General features: G+C 36.8%; 1 protein-coding gene across 1 annotated transcript in view; it reads right to left on the bottom strand.

Moving 5' to 3' along the window:
• The window catches only part of ADAMTS17 (ADAM metallopeptidase with thrombospondin type 1 motif 17), a 471,203-nt gene that overhangs the window by 387,130 nt on the left and 64,227 nt on the right, over window positions 1-19,846 (bottom strand). The window contains exon 4 of the mRNA XM_027852040.1: window positions 10,377-10,546. Within this exon, the coding sequence (XP_027707841.1) occupies window positions 10,377-10,546 (170 nt within the window). The remainder of the gene's footprint in view (window positions 1-10,376; window positions 10,547-19,846) is intronic.

Raw genomic sequence — 19,846 nt, forward strand, 5'->3', positions numbered from 1 at the left:
ATTTTTCCAAATCCTCTCTAACATTTGTCACTTTCCCCTTCAATCATTTTAGCCAATCTGATAGCTGTAAAATGATATCTCAAGGTTGTTTTATTTGGCATTTCTCTAGAAATATTTAAAGTATTTTTTCATATGACTATAAAGTATTTTGAGGTCTTCATCAGAAAACTGCTAAAAAATTTAAAGAGCTTCAAGAATTCTTTAAAAATAAATCAAATTGAGGTTTAATTTTTCTCAGCAAAGGCAACTGGAGCATAATGGCAAGGGTATCCTACTTACTACCATTATGACCATGGGCAAAACACAACCTCTCTGGGCTTCAGTTTCTTTTCTGTAAAAACAAGGTAGCAGGACTAGAACAAGGATTATTCTTGTTTTTTTCATTGTTCCATTTTGTAATTGGTGAAGCTTATGGACACTATTTCAGAACAGTGCTTGTAAATACATAAAATAAAATACATAGGCGATAAAAGAAAACACACAGGAAACTAATTAGGTTGAAATACATTTATCAAAATATTTTAAAAAACAAGTTCATGGACCCCAAATTAAGAACTCCTAGACTAGATGATCCCTAGGTCCTTTCTAGATCTAAATCCTTTGACCTAAGGCAGGGATGAGTAACCTGAGGCCTTGAAGCCACATGTAGCCCTCTAGGTCCTCAAGTTTGGAATCAGTCAAAGGGCTGCACTTGAGGATCTAGAGGGCCATATGTGGCCTCCAAGTCAAAGGTTCCCCACCCCTGATCTAAGGTATCTGCCATACAATAATACAGAGGAAATGGAAAGGAAGCACAGGCAGAATTTAGTGAATGACTGAATGTAATGTGTGATGAAAACTGAATCTAAGATGATGCACACATTTAAAGTGTGGGTAACCAGCTAGGTGGTACAGTGGATAGAGTACCAAGCCTAGGGTCAGAAAGACCTGAGTTCAAATCCAGCCTCAGACACTTACTAGCTGTGTGACTCCGGGCAAGGCACTTAACCCTGTTTACCTCAGTTTTCTCATCTGTAAAATGAGCTGGGGAAGGAAATGACTAACCATTCCAGTATCTTTGCCAAGAAAACCCCAAATGGGGTTACAAAGGGTTGGTCAGGACTGAATGACTGAACACAAGAAGCAAAGTAACAATAGGGCCAATGACAGAGGTAGGAAAGTTCAGAAGTTGAGCAGAGTTTCCCTTGTTTTTTCTGAAAGGAGTGGGCAGAAATGCTTAACTCAGGTTTTTTTTAAGTGTTGAATTCGAGATACTGGTGAGACTTCCAAGTAGAAATGGCCTGGGTTCAGGTTGGAGGTAAGGCTATGTGATACAGTTTCTGGCTATGTCAACCAAGGAAGACATGAGAACTCATGAAATCTCCATGAGAGAGAATATAAGAGAAAAGAGATAGAATAGCAAATCAGAGGAACATTGAGAGAGTGGAAGGAGAAAAAGGAGCCAATTAAGAAGACAGAGAAAGAACTACTTAATGGTTAAAAGACCCCAAATAATATAGTTTTGCCAAAATTACATGAGGAAAAAGTCTCAAGGAAAGGAAGTATTCCATAGTACAACGATAATAAGACAGGTAGGTGACACGGTGGATAAAGCACCAAACCTGAAGTCAGTAAGACCTGAGTTCATATCTGATCTCGGACACTTACTAGCTGTGTGACCTTGGGCAAGTCATTTAACCCGTTTGCCTCAGTTTCCTCATGTATAAAATGGGGATAATAACAGAACCTAACTCCCAGAGTTGTTGTGAAGATAAAATGAGATAATACTTGTGAAGCACTTTGCATTCCTTTCAGTGCTATGTAAATTCTCTTCTTTATTTTTGTCATTGTTATTATTACAAGGAGATAAAAGAAAAAAAGGATACAGTAAGGCATGGCAAATTTTTACTGGATTTTTAAAAATCAGAAACGCATGGCTAATAGCAACAGGATTATATGCTGCTGTTGGTTTGTATTTTGTTTTTTTTTTTTTTTAAACCAGACCTTTGATTAGGAAATATAGCTTTGGGAAATGGAACAAAGGCTAATATTGCCCCCAAATATAGTCTTGAACTGATGATACACATAAAAACCAATTCATATTATAATGATGCTGGAGTAATAGACCAAGACTGAGTTATAAAATCTTGGAATTGAAAGGATCCTTAGGGATAGTATAATCTAACCTCCTACCCAATGTAAGAATACCTCTTCTTACATCCCACAGTGGCATCTTTCCACTCTCTGCTTAAACATTTTCTGAAGCAGAGAGCTTACTACTTTATAAGGCATCCTATTCTATTTTTGAACAGCTCTACGGTTTAGAAAGCTCTTCCTCAGACTGAGCTAAAAACTTTCTATAATTTACACTTATTGGTCTTAGTTTGGCCGTTTGAAAGAAGTCTAATTCTTTTTTTTTTAATGGCAGCTTCAGATTTTCTCTTCTCCAAACAAATATTTCACTAATTCTTTCAGAAGTTTCTCATATAATATGACAAGGAACGCTTTCCCTCCTTTGTCCCCACTCTCATTTTCTAAACACATAGACTATTTGGAAATTGCATTGGATATCATGTTGGTTTTGAAGTAAGATAGCTGTTTATGTTTGCTTGCCCAAATTTTGGTTATTCTGGTTGTTTCTTTCTGAGTAGGCAGTTTGATTCTATTCCTTTTAAAATGCAGGACTTGAAAACTGAACATAATATTCCAGGTGTGGCCTGACTCGTTCACAGTAAAGTAGAGCTATTACTTCCCTTTATTGGGATACTACTTACTCCTACCTAGACCTATCTCAACTTACAATAGCTTCTTAGCAGTTGTGTCGTGGTGATGATAGATTGAGCTTGCTGTCAACTTCAACGCCTATCTCTCTTTCATACAATCTTCAGTTAAATCAGGTTTCCCATTGTGTAACTGTGAATTATCTGTTTTAATCTAAATTCTTTTAAATTTTATACTGGTAGCCTTGGGCTATCACTCTTGTCTATTGAGGATTTTTGGAATCTTAATTGTCATCCACTCCTACTATCATTGTGCCACATGTAAGGTTTGATAAGCACACTTTCTATACCTTCATTAAAATCAATGATGAAACTTTTCAAATGAACAGAGTCAACTATGGAGCCCTTTGGAAGGCCACCCTCTCCTCTTTTCTCTATCTTAACTCCTTCGTGAAGCAACTCAACTTTACATGGTGCTCTTCTTTTGAAACTCTGGCCCCTTTTTAATGTTGCTGGTTGTGCCCTACCAAGCCTCAACCCTGGATGACTCCTACCATCCACTGCCTTTGCTTCTACAAACTTGTGCTATTATACACAGGTGGAGAAAAATCACATAACCATTCTAACTTGGTCCACTACAAATTTGTGTTACACAATCGCAAGTGGGCTCTCACTGCTGCTAGGCAACCCTATCATAGCTTTCTTATCAACTCCTAGCCCACTCTCCACAGCAGCTCTTCCAAAGCTGTTCATCCATCCTCAAACTTCCCATGGCTCCTCTTCCCCCCACCTCTCAGATGAGAACCTTGCCTCATACTTTACAAAAAAATTGAGGCCACTCATTAGTCATGAGCTAACTCTTCTTGCCTCTTCCACACTCCATATCATTCAGATGCCTTCTTTAACTATCTCTTCTTTCAACCCCCTCTCATATGAAGAGGTGGCCTCACTCCTTACCAAGGCCTACTCTTCCACCTGCAAAAGCAATCTCATTCCATCCTATCTTCACCAACAGATGACTTCCCTTCTTTCACCCACACTCTATCACTTATCTTCAATTTCTCCTTGTGTAGTGGCACCTTCCCTACTGCCCACAAAGCATGCCCAAATCTCCCCCATCCTCAAAAAAACCCTCACTTGATCCTTCCAACCCCACTATGTCATCCTATATTTCCTCTCTCCTTTGTGGCCAAATTCTTTGAAAAAGCTATCTATAAGAGATGCCTCCACTTTCTGTCCTCTCACTCTCTTCTTTATTATTGTTCAGTCATTTCAGTGATGTCTTCATGACCCCATTTGGGGTTTTCTTGACAAAGATACTGGATTATTTGTCATTTCCTTCTCCAGCTCATTTTACAGATGAGGAAACTGAGGCAAACAGGGTTGAGTGATTTGACCAGGGTCACACAGCTAGTGAGTTTCTGAGGCCAGATTTTAACTCAAATCTTCCTGACTCCACACCCAGTGATCTATCCACTGCACTTCTTAGTTGCCACTACTCTCTTTTTAACTTCTTACAATTTAGCTTCCAACTCCATCATTCTACCAAAACTTCTCTCTCCAAAGTTATCAGTGGTCAATTTCTTCTTCACCATGTTCATCATATCATTTCCAGTGCGAATATAATTTTCTTTGATAGGATACTGACTCGTGTGTTATATGGTATAGTGACATGGCATTGGATCGGTTGAGGTTTTTTAATAAAACTTGGTTTTAAGATCTTCTTGACCTTTCTGTGGCCTTTGACATGATTGATCACTCTTTTTACCTTGACTCTATCTTCCAAGTTTTCAGAACACTTCTTAATCCTGATTTTCTTCAATATGCCCCCCTCTCTCCTCTGATACTGCCACCACACTGATGCAGGCCCCTCATCAATTCACACTTGAACTACTGCAGTAGCCTGCTAGTAAGTCTGACTGCCTCAAGCCTCTCTCCACTCCAAGCTATGCAGTCAGTTGCCAAAGTGATTTTCCTAAGCATAGGTCTGACCATGTCACCTCTCAACTCAAAAAAACTCCAATGGCTCCCTATCACCTCTAGGATCAAATACAAAATCCTCTGGCATTCAAAGTCCTTCATAATATCCTCCACCTCCTTCCTCCCATCTTTCCAGTCTCTACACATCACTTCCTGCCATGTGCTCTTTGGTCCAGAGACACTGGCCTCTTTCCTTCTTGTTCCTTGAACAAAACACATAATCTCTTGGTTTCAGGCATTGTCTCTGTCTATCCTCCAGAATGCTTTCCTCCCTCATCTCTGCCTACTGACTTCCCTGGATTCCTTCAAATCCCAATTAAAATACCACCTTCCATAGGAAGCCTTTCCCAACCTCCCTTAATTCTAATGTCTTACCTCTTTTAATTATTTCCTATTTTTCACATACATAGTTTGTACATATTTGTTTGGCTGTTGTCTCTCCCATTAGATTGTGAGTTCCTTGAGGACAATGATTGTCTTTTGCCTCTTTTTATCTTCACTGCTTAGCTTAGTGACTGGCACCTAGTAGGTATTTAATAAATGTTTATTGATTGATACTAGAGACTTCCCTCCAGCTGAACAACTGAATCATTAATCAATATTTTAAGGCAGGCAACAAGCATTTATTAAGCACTTTTTATGCTCCAGGCACTGAACCAAGTACTGTAGATACAAACATAAGCAAAAAAAAAAGCAGTCACTGACCTCAAGAAGCTTACATTCTAGCAGCAAAGACAACACATAAAAGTGAGCTGAAAAGTGAAAGGGGAGTCAAGAGGAGAGAAGATAACTGCATGGGTCATGGTCATGAAGTCTAGAAAGTCAGATACATGGTGGAGAGGAGAATGAAATATGACTGACCTATGCCCACCCCCAAAATATGGGCCCCAAGGAGGAGGTGACCAATGGGAGGAGGCTGGCATTACAGAGGAACATTCCAGGGTTAGAGACTCTAGTCAATGCGGAAAATTCCAGGGTAAGAAGACAGCTGAGTCATGGTTGAAAAATTATGAGACTGTCTAACAAAACTCTACCTACTATTTCTCCATTCTGATATCAAGAACATCATGAGCTATTTTGTCAAATGCCTTGCTAAAGTCAAAATGCACTATATCCTACCTTAACCAAGTAACCCTATCAAAAAGGGAATAAGGTTAATTTTTCATTAGTTGGTTTTGGTAAGACCATTTTGGATTCTAGTCATCACTGCTTTTCTGTCTAAATGCTCACAAACTATCCACTTAAATAATATATTCTAGATTTTTATTGGTATTAATACATTAAGTTCACTTGGTAGTAGCTTATATATTCCACTATTTTTTTTGAATTTTGAAAATCAGGACATTTGACCATCTTATGGAACATCTTCCATTATCCTTAATTTCTCAGTATAAGTGACCAGTAGAGTTTCTAAAATCACATTTGCAGAGTCCCAGAAAAGTGCCTAGCCTATGGGCTCAGAGATCTGAAACAGGTTCTCTCATATTATATTCTGACCTATCTTGGACTCCAGTTTCTTCTTCATCATGTTTATCATATCGTTTCTAATGTGAATGTGATTTTCCTTGATAGAGAAGACAAAAGAAAAATAGGACATTGACTTGTGTGTTATATGTTATAGTGGCATGACATATGGGTCAGCTAAGGTTTTTGAACAAAATTTGGTCTTAAAAATAAAAATAAGAAATACCATAATTCTGATGTTTCCAATACACTAAGGTTCTAACTTTTCAGAAGGCTTATTAACCATGAATTAACCAGTGAATCAGATTAAATACACAGGGTCATGTTTAATTAACAAAATGTTAGGCATCCAGGCCTTTGTAAATAACAACAGCAGTTTGCATTTTAATAATAATAATAATAATTAGTATTTATATAGTATCTACTACATGCCAGGACTTGTGCTAAGGGCATTAAAAATATTGTCTTAGTTGATCCACACAACAACCCTGAGAGGTAGACGGCATTATTATCCCTTTTTATGGGTGAAGAAACTGAGGAAAACAGAGGTTAAGTGACTTGCCCGAGGTTATACAGCTAGTTCTTATTAGCTGAGGCTGAATTTGAACTTAGGTGTTCCTAACTTCAGGCCCAGCACTATATCAGCTGTATTCCCTAGCTGTATAGCTGGTTCTTGAAGATTAATAAGTCACTTTCCTCATAACAGTTGTATAAGATAGAAAATTTATACCCATTATCATCTCTGTTTTATAGAGTATGGTATGCCAGTTTGCCAAGCTATCTTTTAGAGCCCTTTCTATTGCATCCATGGCTAAAACTGGTTTAAATTATGATAGTCATAAAATACAATGAAAATAGAGATATAAAGTTAGATAGTAAATTTCATCAGCTTTAATTGATGACAATATCATGAAAAGAAAAATGAAAAGTTGATCTACTTTTAACATAATATTAAATATACTTGTATTTCAACACAAGAGGAAAGTTTTTCCGCCTTTGTTCTTACCTTCATTATCTAAGTACAAAGAAAGTATGGAGAGTGTGCTGGAGGCCATATTTACTTTGAAGTAAGATGGTTGTTTATATTAGCTTTCCACAAAATGAATTTGGAAATATGCTACCATCTCCTACTACGGGCATAAAAATCCAAAGAGAAAACCACTCTTATTCCTGAAAGCCCACATGAAACATTTTGTCTTTTGGATAACATTCAGGGGATCACTGCTTCATGTTTATGCTTGTTGTTTCAAGAAAATTCTACCCTAATGACAAGATTCTTGGGCACAGCTGCTAAGAAACTATGAATATAAACTTAAATCGCTACCACTCTTTTACTCCTTAGTTTAAAAGAATATTTTTTAAATGTCAAGTAGAATGTTTTTCTAACACATCAACAGTTAGAATCCTTAAAAATGGAATTCTTTTGTTTCACCAAATTAGGGGGCAAAATGATTCAATACGGATTTTTATTAAACTTCAATGACCATGAATAAAAAAAATTCTTACGAAAATACCATTATCAGAAAGTATTTTTCATGCTTATTGTAAAAATTAAGGAATAGAGTCTTCTTCTTCATTTTCCCCTAGTCCATAAAACCCCAAGACCTCAGATGTAAGTGATTTGTCATTATAATAAATTTTATTAATATATTAAGTATCTGTGCTTTCTATGAGAACTCCCTCCACAAAAGATAATGACCCATTTCTAATTTAGTAAATAGTTACTAAGGCTGAAACTGAGTGATTAAATGACTTGTCCATGGTCACAGAATTAGTAAACATCAAAGGCAGGATGCATGAAAATGTTGGTTTTTCTTTATTCTGTTGATCATCAAAGCACATTTTTTTATAGGTTATCACCAGGCTATATCTCAGTCTCATGCCTACATCTCAATCTATCTCTGCATTTATGTATTCAATTAGTAAAGATGATCTTGAGACTCTCTAAAGGAGGGCTTCTTAACCTGGGATCCACAGATTTCAGTAAATCCATGAACTTGGATGATAAAAAGTGACATTTTTATTTTCACTAACCTCTGGCTGAAATTTAGCATACCTTTAGTTGTGAGTTTTTAAACAATTATTCTGAGAAAGAATCCATAGGCTTCAATAAATGTCAAAGGTAACACTTCACCACCTGTCTCATAGGGCTTTTGTAAGAATCAAGTAAAATAATTATCAAACAAAATAACACTATAGGTGTTACTCAAACATTATATAAAACATAAGATATTAATTTGGGAGAAAATAGGTCCCTTTAACTTACTTCAAGACACAAAAAAGGCAATGAATTGCTACTCTAAAGCATTTTTCATAGCATTTTAACGTGAACAGAGTTTAATTGAAGTCAGTTTGTTGTAAGCAAATGGAAGCATGCTTAACCAGTGTTCATGCTTTTATCATTTTCTCATATTTAGCCTTCAGGAACTCATAAGATCCTAAAATTTAGAAATAGAAGGAATTTTAGAGATCACATCGTTAGACTCCATTTTACAGATGAGGAAATTGAATCAAAGAGAGGTTAAGTGACTTGCCCAAAAGAGAGCTGGGACTCTGCTGCTGCTCATAGACACAGATCAGCAGGGCAAACATCGCCCCACATCTTCCTTGTTCCTTCCCTCCACTTTAACAGTTAAGTCACTGCCCACCATAAAGGGGGGAAATTATATGAATAAATATGATAGCCTTAATTATACGTTCACTTTGCTGTTTTACTTATCATAATAACTGTTTATCCTTTATACCTATGCCCTAGGACAACTTTAAAAATAGAATTAAGTAAGTACAGAAAATAAATTACCCACAAATGAAAGGGTCTAGAGAATTGCTACCTGTCATTTGTTCCTCTCTGGTATTTTGTTTGTGAAGAACCTTGCACTGGAATCCTATCATTAACCATACCACAGAGTTATACTTGAATTTGTGCAAATGAAGGAAAGTGCCTTTTCTTTTCTTTTTAGAAAACAGTGCTAAGCATCATTAAAGGCTGATGAGACCCTCAGAGAATACAACTTTATAAGGTAGAGCCCCCTAGGGCCATGATATTGTACTGAACACCACATCTTGAAAGTAAGTAATTCGTTCAAGTCTATCTTACAGTTTGAATTGCTGCTTAAAAAAAATAAAGAGTTCATCATTTTCAAAAGTGAACTAGGCTTCACACAGTAACTCCACTGAAAGAAACCTGTCTTCAAAGTACTCCAGAATCAACCTTGACTTTAAAGAACATTAAGCTTGTTACATATGAATGTGACCAAAGAAAATCTGATATTCATAAAAATCTCAATGTACATATCACAAAGAAGAGAATCTACATTGTATTGGGAAATAGTATGGTGTATTGGAAAAAAGTGGTAAAGAATAGTGAGAAATCCAATTTTGAATCCCAAATCTGAAATTTGCTAATTGTGTGGCCTTGGGCAAGTCATCCCCTTTCTAAGCCTCACTATCTTCCTCTATAAAATGAGGAGAATAATATATGTAATGACTGCTTCAATGAGTAGCTGCAAACCTCAAAGCACTATTACTGATGTTAGTTATTAGTGCTAAATTAATTAAACAAACAAAACCTATTTTATAAATAACAAACTCACTTCAGGCATTCAAACCATAATGTTTACTTTTGTAGAATAGTGAAAGAGGTGAGGTTCATATGTCAAGAGATCTGCTATCTAACTTCAGCTCTATCATTTATCGGCAGTATGACCTCAAGTCAAAAAATGAGCCTAGATCCAAAGTTAAGTGACAAAAGAAATAGACTGATATGTATTCAATGATCTGGTGAGAAGTTATAGAAATCAAGCGGGCAGCCCTGTATAGGCTGAACCAAGGTCCTCAACAACTGAGATTTCTTCGAAAAGAACACGCTGCACCAAGAGAGGCTCTCTTTAGACAGAAAGACTACTTGGCGTCAATTTCCTCTTATATAAAACGAGGGGACTAGATTCTTCCAAATCTAAAATGTCACTTCTAACTCATCTCTTTGTTAAACTGCACCTGGGCTCACCAACAGATACAACAAAGATTGGTACTGGTACTTCTAAAGGCCTCCAGCATTAAGAACCATGGACTGTCCCTCTTAGAAACCCTGACTAAAAAGAGTGGGGATCTTTCAGAATACACTGCATCCTCTGCTCCTTCCTTTAGCTTGGCAATACAATGATGACAAGAAAATAGAAGATTTTCCAACATAAACCACTGGAACGAAGAAAAGCTGGGACTCTAAGCTGTTACCATGTTCATCACAGTGAGGATGAATCTCTGTGCAGCTTCAGCACCATGATATCGGACCATATCAGCATCAGCCACAACCAGTGTTTCCACAGTATACTCGTTGGTGAGTCTGATGGCATTCCTTCGCTCTCTCCAATCACTAGTGGTTTTGCTCTTCTTTGCTTTCTTTTCTAGAAAAAAAAAAGTAGATATTTAAGAGACTTTTTCAAAATTATCAGACAAGTCTCTCCACACAGATTTTTATAATGCTGTTTCCAGTGAGATCACCTTTAGACTGACCTCTAAGCTAAAAACAATCTTCAAAGCAATATAGCCAAGGAATAATTGGTGCTACAACTCTATACATTCAACTGAAAGGAGAGAAACACACACACACACACACACACACAAGAAAAAAATGAAAGTAAACTCCAATGAACTCAACATTTAAATGGAACTAACACATGGACAGCCTCATAATCAAAGCAGTTCTAGAAAGTGGAAAATGTGTCTGCAATTCTAGAAAAACAATCTGTCTCCATGATTTAAAAAGGGGGCAGAAGGGACTAAGGGCCCAGGTGGAGAACAATTTAAAATTATTTGATGAAGACACTGCTCAATGACACTCGACTTGCAAAATGTTACAGCTGCTAATCTTGTCAATGGGCTTTTATAGTATAGAATACCTGTGAGGAGGCATGACAACCAAACTGACTAAAACAACTATCTGGGAAGGTCATAAAAAGGAAAACCATAAATGCTGAATAGCACAAAAGCAATATATTCAAAAAATATAACAAAAATGTAATGAAATAATTATATATATGTAAATACATACATATATATGTATATATATATATATATATATACATACACACACTACTTGAGATGAAAGATTGAATTCTTTTTCTTGTTTTTCTTTTCTTTTCCCTTGAGACTGGGTCTCCCTATCTTGCCTAGGTGAGAAAAGCAGCAGCCACTTGAGGCCCAATTCCACTACTGCTACAGGCAGAGGAGACTTGAGCTGTTTCATTTCTGACCACAGCTGGTTCATCTTGCCTTAGGTAGCCTGTGGAATCCTCACTCGCAAAGGCTCACCATATTGATATTGGCCTTAGTGCAAGACACCCAATTAGCTTGGCAAACTGTAGTTCAGAACTCCCAGGCTCAAGTGTTCCACCTGCCTTAGGTTCTCCAGGAGCAGGGCTTACAGGAATGTTCCACCGTGCCCAGCTTGCTTTTTCCATAGCGGCGAAGAACCACTATTGAGTTAATAAATTGTCTCTACTTTAAACCTGATGTTAACTTCAAGTTAACTGTTTTATCTATCAGATTATATTCTGATAATAGGCCAGTATTCATGCAGATTCATGGAAAAGCATGATTATCTATTAATGAAATTTCTTTAATTTCACAAAACTGTTTGAATCTCACAATTACCTCATTTAACATTAATCAGACAGCATTTTCCTAATGTAACAGCTCTGGTTATGGCATAAAGTATGATATCAGTTGTGTCAACCCTTCTCCTTACCTATTCTCATTTCTTACAGTAAGACAGTAAAGGTCTAAAAATTCAAGGCAAATCATGCTGATTCAGTGTTAGCATATTTTCCCACCTTCTATAAAATCATAGCCACCTGTGCTTTAAAACCAAGGAAGACTGTCTCCTCTAAAGACAGGTTTCCCCCAAATCCTTGAGCCACTTATTAAAAAGTGGCACTTCCCATAATGCCTCTCAGTCAGAAACTCATCCATCTAGAAGACACCTTAGCTGTTTCTTCAGACTTTAAACCAACTTCTTTCTCCCTGTATCATTCAATGATCATGTATCTATCTGCACGTCTTATCATCCAACCTTGACTCCAGCCCTACTCAGTTTGCTAGATTTGGTATGTGATCTCAGCTCCTATTTTTAACCTTCTCTCTTCCTGACCTCAAATTGGATCTATCAAGTATCAACCTCCAGTTTGCCTGATTGAGTAAATAGCCAAACTTTTTAAAATCAGTCAGCTTCAACCCTTGTGCCCCAAGTCCATAGCAATTCTACATTCTACAAAGTTATTTCAAATGCCTATTAGTCAAATACTGCCCAACTTCCATCCTGGCAGGAAAGTCCTGTACCATACTCTCATCAAAAGCAGTTGATTCTGTCTTAGCTTAGGTTTTCACATCTTTGTTCCAGACCTGTGATTTCATTAGAACAACTAGGTGGTGGAGTGGATAGAGTGCCAGGACTAGGGTCAGGAAGAAGAGTCTTCCTGAATTCAAATCTAGTCTTAGACCCTTACTGGCTGTGTGACCCTGGGCAAGTCACTTAAACCTGTTTGCCTCAGTTTCTCATCTGTAAAATGAGCGGGAGAAGGAAATGGGCAAACCACTCCAGTTTCTTTGCCAAGAAAACCCCAAATGGAGTCACGAAGAGTCAGACACGACTGAAAAACAACTGAGCAAACAAGTTACTTATCTGTAAGATGTTAAATGACTTGCCTGAGGTCACACAGTGCATATGTGTCAGAGGAATGATTTGAACTCTAGTTTTCCTGTCATTAACATAAACAAACTATCATTTAGCCTTTGGAATTTAAGTCAATCAATCAACATGCATTTATTAAGTAGCTAATATGTTATAGGCTTTGTGCTAAGTGCTAAGGAAACAAAGACAAAAGTGAAACAGTTAAAATAGAATGAAAATAGGAAGTTAGTATATGCAGTGGACAGAGTGCTAGACCTGAAGTCAGGAAGACCTCAGTTCAAATTTGACCTCAGATATTTACCAGCCACATCACCCTGATCAAGTCACTTAAACTCTGCTTGTCTCATTTTCCTCATCTGGAAAATGGGAAAAAATAACACCTACCTTGTGCCTATGAGAACAAAATATTTATAAAGTGCTTTGCAAACCTTAAAGAACCATAAAAATGCTAGTTACTATTATTATAATTCACGAGTGTGAATATTGTTCTTTTCTGCTCTGATCATTGGCCTACACTCATTCAACTCTTAGTGTCAAAAAAAAAAAAAACTCCTGTCTGTTACATAATTAATAAGTGGGACATAAGAAGATTGTGGTGATTTGTGTTTTCTTTTTTAACTCAAAAAATTGTTTTAAAGTAGCAAAAAGACACATCATCTGATCAAAGGTAAGAAGCATAAGCATGAAGGGGAAAATATTTGACAAGGTAAAGCAAATCCATAATAGGACTTCAGGGGCCTTAATATGTCTATCAACTAGATCAATCACCCAAGTCCCAGATGTCAATACCTGGACTGCATGGAGAAGAACATGTATATAAATGAGTTTGTAACTACTTTGGCATATACGTGCTCTCATCAATCTCCTTAACTTACATTATTTCCAATTATTCTATCCAATTTTCCTTAAGCCATGCCCATCCCATCACTCTTCCATACCATTGTGACTATTATCTAAGGTGTCTTGGAGTTGGGCGGGGGGAGGAAGAGAGCTAGAGAAAGGATTTTTTTTTTCAAGCAAAAGTATCTGGCAGACTAAAAAAAGAATTGGCACAGTCATAAACAGCAGTAATTTCTACAAATTATGACTTCATTCAACAAACATAAATTATCAAGCATAAGACAGTCTCTGTCCTTGAGTGACAGGGGAAAAGGTCCATGAGACAGATGCACAGATGAACATAATAATGAGAATGTGATAACTGGCCAAGGGGAGCCCAAAGAGATACAAAATCAGAGGGGCCTTTGTAGCCACATTTGCACACATGAATAGTGATCAGAGTCATTAATACAATCCATAAATATAAAGGAAATCAACGTATAGGCCATAACCCAAATCAGGCTCTCTGATTAGGGACTCGGTGCTTGGATAAATTGAGTCATCAAATCTGGAAGGAACAGAAAATTTCTGCTGGATAGCAAAGACAATTTGCCTGGGGTCCTATATGCTGATTGGTGGCTGTCTTAGTCATACAATAGAACTCTTGAAGATTCTAATCAAGCCTGGCCTCAATAATAGTACCTTGCCATACTAGCCACTATATTGTCCAATCTAGACACCAAGCCCTGGAGAACTTAGCCTTTTCATGTTTAGAACTCATGCTGTAGGTCCTCTTCAACCATGCTGACTGGTAGTTACCTCAATAATTCACCCTGATTGCAGCCATGCTTGACCACACTACCAACATCTCCACACCAGCCAGCATGCCATATCCCATCCCCATTTCAATTTCTTGAATCTAACTAGGTGAACTCTGTGATTGCTTCTTGGGGAAGGTGTCTCAATCTACTCCCCTGTATCACTGCCCATGAACCTCACACACCATTCTACTAATGGTATTGTTTCCTCCTTAGAATGTAAGCTCCTTGAGGGAAAGGGCTATTTGATATTTATTTGTATGCTCAGTGATTAGCACAGTGCTTGCCACACCAGAATCACTAAATAAATGATTTTTCATTCGATCATTCATAGTTTCTCTTCTAAACAACTATGCAAAAGACCATGCTCCTGACCAATCCTCATCCTCTATCAGATCATGCAACCTGACCCTTCTGCTTGAGCTGTGTTACTGAAGTCTCTGCCAGCACACTCTGCACCTGCTCTAACCAACTGAATTGTGATAATAAGCAGTAGACTTCAACTCTTCTAACCCATTTGCAATAGAAAGGGAGGGATGAGAATTAGGAAGTATACTCAGCCTGAGGTAGCAATGCTTACCCAGAGAACTAAAGAACAGAGGAGGAAACTGGGACAGAGTGCCAGTGCACATATGGTATAACAGGCCCAAAGGAAAAAGGAGTGGCATCCAGATTAGACTAATCTTTTTGCCTCAGAAGTTACTTGGGACAGGGAATAAAGGTGATAAAATGTGAATTCCCTAACATGGGAAGTTGAGACAGCCCTGAGGTCTGACCACTAGTAACAAGCCTTCATTCCTCTTACCCATGTGCTGCTGAATGAAGGTGGAGAAGATCACACAATCATTCTGACAGGGTCATGCTATCTATGTTACAACTTCACTTGGGCTCTCACTGCTGCTAGGCAATTCTTCCCTTACCAACCCACTATCCCACTCTTCAAATCTTTTCAAACCTCTTCAAACCTCCCATGGCTTCTCCTTTCCCAACTCTCTCAGATGAGAACCTTGCCACATATTTTACAGAAAAATTTAGGCCACTTGCTATGAACTCTCCTTTTCTCTTTCTCATATCCTATAATTTAAATGTCTCCTGTCACTATTTCCTCTTTGACTCCTCTCTCACATGAAGTGGTCTTACTCTTTACCAAGATCTACCCCCCTTCACCTACAAAAATGATTCCATTCCATCTTGTCTTCACCAACACATTCCTCCTTCTGTCACCCTCTACTCTATCATTTCTTTTCAATCTTTTCCTGTCTGATGGCTTATTCTTTACTGCCTACAAACATGTCCATGCCTCCTCCATTTTCCAAAAAATAAAAGAAAAGAAAAGAAAGAAAAAAAAACCTTACCTGATCCTTTCAACTCCACCAACTACCACCCTATGTCTCTATTGCCCTTTGTGGCTAAACTCTTTGAAAAGGCTGACTACAATAATCACCTCCACTTTTTCTCCTATCATTCTCCTCTTAACCCCTTGTGATATGACTTCTAACTTCATACCTAAAGGCTTTTAAAATTATGTTGTCTACAAAATGGATTTCTCCTATGTATATTTGGTCATGTTTAACTACTTTTCCAAACATTATTATCTTATCTTTGGTTTGCTTTATTTTTGTTTTTTAAGTCTATTGGTATTTGATTTTTACAAAAACAGTCGCAACAAACACAAAATTTCTTCCCTCAAGCAGCTAAGTAAAACCACTTAACAAGGAATTGTGTCTGATAGTACATATCCCTTTCCACTTTTGTCATTCTTCATTTGGTAAGAGAAAACAAACTTTAATAATTTGGTATTTATGATTTTCATTGCCTGTATTCTATTTTGACTTTGCTTTCTTTACTTTGTGTCATACAGATACAGATCTTCCCAATTATCTCTGAATTATTTTGTTTTCCTTTTAAAATTGTTGTAACTAAATCTACACAAGAATTTAATGTGCTTTGGTAGATTAACAATCAAATATTTTATGTATTTTGAAATTATTTTGAATGGGATTTCTCTTTCTTTTGTTCCTTCTGAATTACAAATGTTTTCTCTATCCCTTTCAGTGGTGCCAAATTCAAGTAGAAACAGCATCTGTTAAACTGTACATAAGGATCCCTGCAGGCTACATATTGACTTAGAAAACCTCATATTAACTTTATCGATAGTCTATTGTATTTTATTTATTTTGCTAAATATTTCACAATTACATTTTAATCTGATTCTGTTTGACACCTCTGGTCTAAAAGAACAATAAAACAATAAATCAAGCCCTGATCTGTAACCATTGATAATTTCTGAATCTTGTCTCAAATATTCTCTAACTATGTGACCCTGGATAAGTGCACTTAAAATTTTTGTGCATCAGTTCCCAGGGCCATTATATTAACATATATAAAGCACTTTGCAAATCTTAAACTGCTATATAAATGCTAACTATTCTTATCATAGACTCACAGATTTAAAGAAGGAAGAAACTTCAGAAAAACACTAGTTCAACCCCCTCATTTTATACATGAGGTAACCAAAACTTATCAGTACTTGGACAGTCATGGCAGCTCCATGAGTCATAAACTAGCAACGAAAGTTAATAAGAAGAAGAGAATAAGGTAAAATACATTCTGGAAATTATATACCACTGTCAGTGGTCACAAGCTGCTCCCTGACACAAATGCCCATCTTTTTTAACAATGAGTATTTGCCAATGACAGTGGATGATAAGGGATCATATGGGAGAAGACACAGAAGGGTTGCAATCTACAGGGGTGAAGGTTGTGCCCACACTCGATCCCAGATCCATTAAAATATGTAAATAACTATGAAGGTGCTTTCATTATAATTTGTTTCCTCTACTTCACTATCTCTAATTCATAGACTCAGACAAGAAACATTCTTAGCTGCTCACTTGCCATCTAAAAATGACATGGGCATCAATATTATATATTCATGTTTATCTTTAAAGCATAAGTTCTTACCCATTTATAAGAATCAGCCAATCAATTAATACCTCTCTCTCTCTCTCTCTGTCCAACAGCTATCCCAGTGATGTTATGCAAATAAATTTGGCCTAAGTCATCAATTTCCATCCTTTTTAGAAAATTTTCCAAATAGCAAAAAAAAGCCACATAATTTTTATCTTTTCTTCCCTAAATTACATAAACACATCCAATAAGAAATGTTTGATTGTAACATCTGTGGATTATAAATGGCTACTTGAAAAACAGTGAAAACCAAAACATTTAATTTGCCAAATTCAGAACATTACAAGTTCTCCATTTTAGACTCCAGCATAAAATATTAAATTTTATTCAGGACTGGAGAGCTGCCAATTTAGGGAGTTACCGAAGACTAACAGCTGCAATTCCAACGTTGTAATTTGTAATCACTCATATCCACCACCTGTGGAAAAGAGGACAGACTGATTACCTTGCCTATATAACGAAATGTAGACTGAAACCAAACTCCCAGGACAGAGCCTAGCTCTTTCCCTAACCCCCTCCTTGAATGAAAGACTTCCTTGGTATCATTTTTACAGTTAACACCAGAAAGCACATTTCAAGTTATTCAGTACTTTAGAATTACTGAATAATAAAAATCTCAGAGCCACAGGGAGCTCTGAACAGAAATACAGAAATCGAGATGCATCCTTTTCTGATTGCAAATGTGGACCCCCGTAATACAGAAGCCAAGACAGAATCATTGTCAATTTTTAAAAAATCATTATTTTAAAATTTATCTTATTTTTATTGATGTCTTTGTTTTTACTTCAGCTTCAATTATGAATCTCTCTCATCTTTCCCGTACACAATGAACTACCTCATGGCAAAGATTTAAAAGGAGGGGTCAGAAATTAGTTCAGCAAAATAGACCAAAATATTCACTGCTTGACTGTATACACAATATCACATGTGTATAGACCCCTACCAATGCCAGGAAAGGAAGGAGGCTCATTTTCTCAACTCTTCTCTTGTGCTAAGTTTGTTCAATATAATTTCTCAGAGGTTTTTTTTTTTATTATGTTTACACTGTGAAAATTATTCTTCTGCTTCTGCTTATTTCACCCTACTCCAGTTTCTATGTCTTCCTATCTTCTAAATTCTTCATATTCATCATTTCTTACAAAGCAATATTTACTACAATTTATTTAGTCATTTTCCCCAATCAATGAGCTTCTACTTTGTTTCCAATATTGTTGCTACCATACAAAGTGCTGCTATGAATATTTTGGTGAATATGGGACCATTTTTTCTATCTGCAACATTCTCAGGTTTATGACAAGCAGTGAGCTCTCCAGGTCAAAGGACAAAGGTACATTAATCACTTTTTTTTAGGTTAATGCCAAACTGCTTTCCAGAATGTCTGTCCCAAGGCATTTTTATTTGTATTTTGTTAGAAAGTCTTGACTTTAAAATATATTGCTTGGGAGGATGTACCCAAAATACAATCTTAAACTAGAAAAGAAAAACCTCCAGATGGAAAAATAAAAAGCTTCCCTAAAGCACAAGCCTTTAGCGTTAAATTATTTTGTATGTGTCTTAACTCTTGTGCCTTATACATTAGTTCTAATCAGAACAACCCTCCTTTTCAGCATCCTTATCCCCAGATCAGCCTGTTTCCTATGAAAACAAAAGCATCCGGGTTGTCAAGGAATCTACACCTAGAAATAAATTCTAGACAGTAATTAATCAAGAACAATTATTATTCTAAACAATTATTATTCTAAAACATACATAGATGAAATCAAACTGGCTATAGATAAAGAATGGAGGGTGGTAAAGTCACACTCTCACTTTCCCAGTTTTCTAAGGGATGATTTCATCAAATGCTGGTAAATGGATCTCCCCATTCTCTCAACAGGTCCAGCAACAACTACCTCACCTTATCCAACAAATGTTGGGTTATCACTTTTAACATGAATGCCAATATTTATGAACAAAATCTAATAAAAAATCAATGTAGCATTTTTGATTGCCAGTAGCAAAGGTTAACTTTCCCCTGACAATGGTTACCATTCTAAAAAGCAATATCATCTGGGGCCATTGTAAGAAAAGTACCCAATGGAGAAGAAGAGAGCCAATTCCTCTCTGATATTAACTCTTTTGGTCCCAGGAAGGATTATAGTCCAGTGCAGAATGCATCACTTTTGTGATCCTTTGAGAATTGTTGCTTTAATATTTCAACAGTTTAATGGATATAAAATGGTATCTATTAAGAGACAAATCAAGGCAGCTATTTATTGATCTGATAATAACAAGAGACATCTGTCATTTTCCCAGGGTATTTATGCAAAATATAATACAGAAGCTCCCAAGACTTGTCAAACAAGATGAATACTACCCAATTCTAGTCAATCAAATGGGCATAACTGATATAGTCAGAAGGATCTTAG

Source organism: Vombatus ursinus, unplaced genomic scaffold (assembly GCF_900497805.2).
Source record: "Vombatus ursinus unplaced genomic scaffold, bare-nosed wombat genome assembly UNPS02009205.1, whole genome shotgun sequence".
Classification (NCBI taxonomy): Eukaryota; Metazoa; Chordata; class Mammalia; order Diprotodontia; family Vombatidae; genus Vombatus; species Vombatus ursinus.